The sequence below is a fragment of the Mytilus trossulus genome, chromosome 6, assembly GCF_036588685.1.
Source record: "Mytilus trossulus isolate FHL-02 chromosome 6, PNRI_Mtr1.1.1.hap1, whole genome shotgun sequence".
Classification (NCBI taxonomy): domain Eukaryota; kingdom Metazoa; phylum Mollusca; class Bivalvia; order Mytilida; family Mytilidae; genus Mytilus; species Mytilus trossulus.
This window is the reverse complement of record NC_086378.1, coordinates 71,358,237-71,365,989: the sequence shown is the minus strand read 5'-3', so window position 1 is coordinate 71,365,989 and position 7,753 is coordinate 71,358,237. Positions and strand designations below refer to the sequence as shown.

Below are 7,753 nucleotides of genomic sequence, written 5' to 3'. Positions count from 1 at the left end.
ACCCATTCTCAATGATTTTTTCGTGAAATATCAATACGAGTACAACTTGTGACGTCATAATGAAACGCAGAAACGTAAAATTTTCAACAAAATGGCTTATATCCTATCTAGTCAATGTATTAGCTATAATTTATCGTGATATTGGTCAATAAATCCGAATTTGAAATTTACGCAAAAAAAGGGGGCCATTTTAGGACCTTATCGAACATACTCCTTTATTTGTTTTCATAATGATTAAGATTATAACACAATGTTGACTGTTGTACCCTATTTTTGACATGGTTACCTATTGTTTCTATTGATATGTCCACACATAGTTGTCATTATAATGGATTATATGCAACTGTCATACAAGTGAGAGGTTGAGCTAGCTATACAACCATATTTAATCCACTTTTTTCCTATTATCAAGAAATGCAATTACCTAGTCAGAAATGTCACAGTTGTAACTCATTCGTTTGATGTGTTTGAGCTTTTGATTTTTCTTCTTGATAAGGGACTTTTCGTTTTAATTTTTTTCAGAGCTTGGTATTTTTGAGATTTTACTTTTGTACACAAGGATGACTTGTGAACTCTCAGGTTACTGAAGTTGACTTGTTTGTCATTAAGTTGTGATATCTGATTTTTTTTGTACAATGAATAGTGATATCTCAACTCGCTTAAGTTTACTTCTTTGTACAATGACTCGTGATATCTCAACTAACCTGAGTATAGTTATATTGATGACAGACTCGTTTTATCTTTACTTCAGTATACATTTTTTTTACATTGAATCCCGGTATCTGATCTCAATTGAAATGACTACAGTAAACAAAATGAAGTGTTTATAAAAATTGATTTATCATGTTAGAGATCAATATGTTAATTTAAATTAACAGTACATTTTTAGACAACCTATAAAAACAAGCATCATACAAAATAAAAAATAAAAGTATTACAAAAATTACCGCACTCCAAGGGAAATTGAAAAAGGAGGTACATAAACATGTTAATTTAGTCTCTTGTTTCCTTTAAACTGCTTCTACGTGTGAAAGCCATCTTAAATCAAAATGATTTATATCGTTCTTAATGCAAAGGGTTTTCCAATATAAAAATGAAATGTACAATACTGTGTACGTAATCATGGTTGTGTTGTCTGGAGGCGTTCTTTAAACTATAAATATCATACTTGTATTTTTTTAAGGTCACCCCAGAACAACTTGTTCGTGTGTAGAATTTGTAAAGCGAAAACTTATTCAGTCATCATTACACACTGCACAAAACAAAGAACCGTTTAAAATCGTTCTATAATGTGAGTTTTTGCGACATCCAGTTCAAACAAGTGATCTGTACTCTTTTTTTTTTTAAATAATTGCTTTTATTTACATATATAAAAGTATTCAAACCGTTAAATGTACTTTCTTGGTGTGTTGAAAATTTACATGGGCATGAAATTAATATCGAACAAAGTTTTTTATGTTCGATTTTTGGTTTAATTTTTTTTTTTTAAATTGGGATAAATAAACTTAAAATATGTTGAAATATGTTAAAAGTGTTTTTAGATGAAAAAGTTAAAAACAAGTATAAATTATACAAGTATGTTTAACGAAGTCGATCATTATTGAGTTTCGATTTGACAGTGGTGGTTTGAAATCCAATAGTTCTACTATAAAAAAAAAAAGGCAATAGCAGTAAAGCGCTGTTTACAAATCCGGGTCACAAACCAAAACCGAGGGGAAACAAACTAATTATAGGAGAGAAAAAACGGAATAACAGAAACACTAAATTACGATAAACAAACGCAAACAAAACATAGAAACGGACTATTTATTAACAACTGCCATATTCCTGGCTTGGTACAGGACATTTTAAGAAAATAATGATGGATACAACCTGGTTTTATGACTGACCAAACCTCCAAGTATAGAAATTAATTATTTTGTATGAATCATAAACGGGTTTCATAGTCCGAAATCTACGAAGGGATTCAAAATCTGGGAGCAATGACACCAAATACAGAAAATGCGAGTAAGTAAACTCTGGATCCAATTTCCACAGAGGACAATGCGTCATTGGAATCGAATATAGATTTTACTTGCCCATTATTTTGATTTTTCATGTTATTGCTCCTTCAGATTCGGTTACCTCCTCTAATTTCGATCGGGAAAACCAGTGTGGTGATTTCATATGAGACAATTATCACCCATAGTCTAAATGCAATAGATAAAAGCAACAATTATAGGTCACCGTACGTCCTAAAAGAAAATCCGAATTTATAAATTAATGAAAATTGTTTTATTATATATGTAAGCATTAGTTACTTTCTTAATATTTGATATTTTTCAGATATCCATGGTGATGGAAGTCAGTGGTTGGTTTGTGGTGCTTTGTTTAATTGTACAGCTCAGACAAGCCATATGTGGTTAGGTTTGATTGGATTCATTCGTTTAAAAATATCATAAGATAAAAATGAAAAATACACGTTATATAAATTTCTTGCGTACCAAGCGCTTTTCTGGATTTACCTTCATCAGGAACGCTCTTAAAGACAAATATTTGACAAAGGATTTATAAAAACCGAAATAATTGAAGAACTATATGAGAAAAACTAACCTAACATCCATAAGCCAAATCCATCCAAGGCGAACTTTGCTTAAGGGAGTTGAAATCTTTAAGTTAGTTTCTATATAATTTCAAAATATATACACTCTTTCTATAAATCGATAATGGTGAAGACGAAACGACACAACAGTGATTTTTTTAATTCCCCTAAGCTTATGTTAATCTATTGAAAATTTCTGATGGCATAGTCTATAATTAGGATAGGACATACATGTTATTTGCAAAGTAACTAAGATGTACATTAAATATAAAATATACGTGCATTTGATCAAATTCATTTTACATTCGTGTTTGGTAAAATCAAGCAAGCACGACAACATCAACCAGAAAGATATTTCAACTTTTGTCTCCAATCATCAAATTGTCGCAATACTTTCTTGTGTAATGCTGTTGCATTTGAATGTTAAAAAAACAATGTATATGCTAAGAAAGTTTTTTGCAGTTTCCCCATTTGGCAAACAGCTCAACTTTGTGTCAAGATATCTTATAAAGTTAATGAGATATTTAATAAAATTAAAAGGATAAAGTATACATGTATATGTAAACAAAAATGAAAACATCACTATATATAATTGTTTCGTCCGAAGCGCATTTCTTGATTTTTATACATCAGGAACGCACGAAGACAAATATATGGAAGTCAATGATGTATTTGAATTGAAACAGTTGAAGAGCTTTTTATGACAAAAGGGACTGAAAAATAATAACCAAACCTATCTAAGGTCCTTGCTTCAGATATATCTTATAAACTAATCGAAATCCCCTCTTTATTTTTCCATGAAATCAACTAGGCCTATGTACATGTTTGGGCCAATAACCTTAAAGCTGTTAAATAGAATATTTATTATAACATACCATAACATTTTATTAAAAAATGTATTGACTATTGAACATGTCATAAAGTAAAGACTTTCATTTCCTTACTTTCGATTTCAGCATATTGCGGGAGCTCTTACTATGACCCTTCAGACAATACCTGTTGTAACGGAGTCTTGACATCTTCTAAAAACCAACAATGTTGTGGAAAGAAAGGCTACAAGCCACCTTATGAAACTTGCTGCAACGGAGTTGTTAACTCTCCAGGCGGCAGCCATTGCTGTGGATACAAAGCATACACACCTCCATATAAAACATGTTGCAATGGTAAACTGAACGCTCCAGGTGGAACTTACTGCTGTGGAAAAAAGGCGTACACACCACCATATTTAGTCTGCTGTAACGGAGTTCTTAACACACCAGGTAAAAAACTTTGCTGTGATAAAAAGACATATGATCCGGACAATGAAACGTGTTGCTATGGAAAGTTACACCCTCGACACGGACTTTGCTGCGGAACTGTTATTTATAATCCGGAAGAACAAATATGTTGTCGTGGAATTGTGCATACAAACAAACACAGATGTTGTGGAACAGAATCATATAATCCGTATTCTGAGCAATGTTGCTATGGCAGACATGTCAAAACACGTGGCTTTTGTTAAAAAATAAAAACTTTGGAAATTAATCGTATTTATAATCATAGTTCTCGTTGAAACATATAAAAACTATTGAAAATTATTTTATTGATATAAAAAAATGTAAGAAAAGGTCTAAAGAATATCAAAGTACGTACGCTATGAGAACTCGGATGACCCCAACATCTGATTGCTTGTAAGAAAATAATACAGATATCAATCTCCATGTAGACTAACTTGCAGTTGTTTCAATGTTTTGCGTCCATTGTCAAATAGTTAATAATAGTTAATAGTTTTTCGAACTATAACCATTTCTGCAGTTAGAAGGTTGTATGGAATACAGTGAATCGAGAGAACATGTATAACATGTGCATAAGAACTGAGAGGATAAACTTTATTTTCAACAACTTTTACACGATTTCAAAATTATATATTAAAAAGTAATGGGTCTTTCGAACCTTAAATCTTTACTTTTATTGGTATATTTTAATTAATAAAAAAATCATGTTTTATCAGTGTTTTTTTTCAATTTTTTATTTGAAACGTCTGTAGTTTTTATAAATCCGGCGTTTCGGACACTTTTTTCTATTATTTCTATGCTGTGTCATTGTGAGTTGAAGAACACAATTTGATAGATATCTAAATACGGAGATATTGAGTAAATCACAGCCGTCAGGTCAATAAGCTAACACACTCACTAACTAAAACAGCACATACATCTAATAACTATTTTCGAAATTGAAAATTCAGACAGTCAATCAGAAATACATTTGACTTATCTCCTGATGTAGATTATTCCGATAGTAAGGAGGGTGGACACGTTTACCTTTTTGAAGTAGGAGCGAGAAGATGAGAGATTGAGTATATATTTAAAGTATAGCACAACTACGTAGATCTACCCTATCTTATATATTATTTATTTTTTTACAAAACATCTCCACAAAGCCATCACGCTTACACTATGTATTTGAGAGATTAATAGATTTGACAAATATCTGATGCATTGACGCACATTTAAGAAAACAATCGACGTCTGTTTTATTGCAGATGTTTGTGATTCAATCAGCTACCGTGTCATATAAAATTTATCTTTATTTCTCGACGTTAACATATATCACGAAACCTGAAAAGTGACTTATTGCAACGTTATATCCCTACCACTCATTTCGTTAAAAAAACAGTACCCTTCCAACGATTCAAACTTTTCTGAATGGGTTTCATTTATATAGACTTCAGAACTAGAAATTACAGTAACTTTGACAACAGACACGGCTCCCTCTGCCTCATTTTTATACTATACATCGAGTTTGACATAAGCAGTAATTTCTGTACCAGAATCTATGACTAACATAAATATTGTATTTTTATTTTTTTTATTCCCACCACCGTTATAACAATATACCAACTTCACCTACATATGGAATATACATTTTCGAACTTATTCGGTATTCAATAGCCTAATAAAACGTCACCAGTGTCTGAGCAGAATCTCTACTGGTATATTTGTTTGTTTTTATAATGATTAAGATTATAACACGAGGTTCAATGCTGTACCCCTTTTTTTCACTTTTTTTTAATTTTCTATCTATAACTGCTGTTTGTTTTGTTCATATATTGTTGTCAATTTAATTGTATGCCACTGTCATATAAGTAAGAGATTTGACTAGCAATAAAACCAGGATTCATCCACCATCTTCTACACAAGAAAATGTCTGAACCAAATCAGGAATATGACAGTTGTTTTCCATTCGTTTGATATGTTGGTGTCGATGCTTTTGTTTTGTTATATATGATAAGGAACTTTTCGTTTAAATTTTCCATGGAGTTTTTGTTATTTTACCTTTTTATTATATATATTAAGTGTCCCCTCACTTACAAGCCAGCCGATTTAATTCCGAATGCAGTCGACAAACTCTTTGCATATATTGGCTGTATATATTTAGTATGGATATAAGTAAGTGGAATCTTGAGTGCAACATTAACACACACGCGAGACAAATCTAAAGAAGCAACTCAATTATCTTTGAAGGTTACTGGAAATTGCTCATACTTGTGTATTTTTAGATAGTTCAATTAAAATATGCTAATTACATCAACTTGACAGCAAGCTGCATAATTAATATTTTAGTTTTTTTAAACCAGGCTATATTGTCCTACTATTTGACAATAAAATTTATGAGAATGGAAAAATTAAGAAATATGTTTTGTTTTATTTATTGACCTAATTACCCTTCAATTACCTTCGGTGTCATTGACTTGTAAATCTCTTCAATCAGATTGTTATTTTTAAAGTACACACAGGTTGTGTATGTAAGCTATCTTTAAACATATTTGATTCGAGCGTCACTGATGAGTCTGTTGAAGAAAAAACGTGCGTCTGGAGTATAAAATTAATATTCTAACATGACGTCCTTCAAACGCTTTGAGTACACACCCGTGGTAAAATATGAATATATTTCATGGGCTGTTCCCATTGTACCCCCACGTCATATGTTTTTTTATGAATGAGCGACTCGACGTCATAGAACAATGACGTCAGAATATAAGTAATTTACGGGAAAATAAATGCTTGTGAAAAGGAAAATCATCACAACAAAGAAACGTAAACAAACGATGCTAAAATGGGATATAAGCGATTTTTTAAAACATATAAAACATATAATTAAATAATCATGTTTAAATTCATCCAAAACTATCTAAATACGTTATTGTTAATAGTTAAAGCATGTCACTAATTCTGTTTGCTCCGTTCTGTTACGCCAATCTAATAGTGCGTTTATTTATGGGAACGGCAAATATTTGCCTCCACCTAGAGCGCTTCGATCCAAAAGAATTGCCGTATTTGTCCTATTAGAATCGAAATAATTCATGGGGGCTTGAATATATCTAGATTTTACCACGGGTTGTCCCTTTATGCCGATATTTTACCCCTCGCTATCGCTCAGGGTAAAATATTTGTCATAAAGGGCCAACCCGTGGTAAAATCACGATATATTCAAGCCCACATGAATTATTTCTTAATTAACCTGTGATCACAGAGATATGTCCCGCTTTTTTATTATTTTGATTATGCAAATGTTAACATAAAAATAGCATACTTAACATGTTAAATATATTCAAAGTTAGTGAATCATGACTGTGGTACTTGACTAAGCAATCTCCATGTAAATGAGAAGTGTCAATGCTAGTACAACAGCATACCAAATATCATTGACTTATTATAAGTCGTTCCCTTTCAACGAGCTAAACTCAAACATCAACTAGTTATCTATGTAAAAGTTTCATGGTCAATGGACCATGAAGAGGGATGGGAGCTATATGATTTCCATGGAAACAAGACTAACAAATGCCATAAATTTGCATACCAAATACAACTGACTTTATATTATCACAAACAAATACATATAAACTAAGCAAAAGTTTCATATTCAATAGACCATGACTGAAGGAAGTTGGCCAAATTTTCTTATTGGAAATGAGATGTGCTAATGCTGACACAACTGAATACCAATTAACTTTGACCTAACTGTGATGGTTCCCCCTGAACTGACTTAATCACAAACTAATACATGTTTACTACCGGTAAGCAAAATTTTCAGACTCAATAAACCATTTCTAAGGGGGTTGAGTCAGAAAATCTCCATGGCAATGAGATGTGCCAATGCTAATACAACTGCATACCAAATATGATTGACCTA

The 7,753-nt window shown here is 31.8% G+C and overlaps 1 protein-coding gene across 1 annotated transcript; it reads left to right on the top strand.

Moving 5' to 3' along the window:
* Positions 1-1,189: 1,189 nt before the first annotated feature.
* LOC134723722 (galaxin-2-like) lies at positions 1,190-4,541 on the top strand. The gene is made up of 3 exons (XM_063587273.1): positions 1,190-1,291; positions 2,326-2,401; positions 3,538-4,541. Exons 2-3 carry the CDS (start codon positions 2,332-2,334, stop codon positions 4,080-4,082), a joined length of 615 nt encoding a protein of 204 aa, XP_063443343.1. The 5' UTR covers positions 1,190-1,291; positions 2,326-2,331; the 3' UTR covers positions 4,083-4,541.
* Positions 4,542-7,753: the final 3,212 nt, after the last annotated feature.

Coding starts and splice junctions, on each gene's coding strand:
- LOC134723722 (XM_063587273.1), top strand. CDS start 2,332: ATGGTGATGGAAGTCAGTGGTTGGTTTGTGGTGCTTTGTTTAATTGTA. Junction 2,402..3,537: donor GCTCAGACAAGCCATATGTG/GTTAGGTTTGAT, acceptor TTTCGATTTCAG/CATATTGCGGGAGCTCTTAC.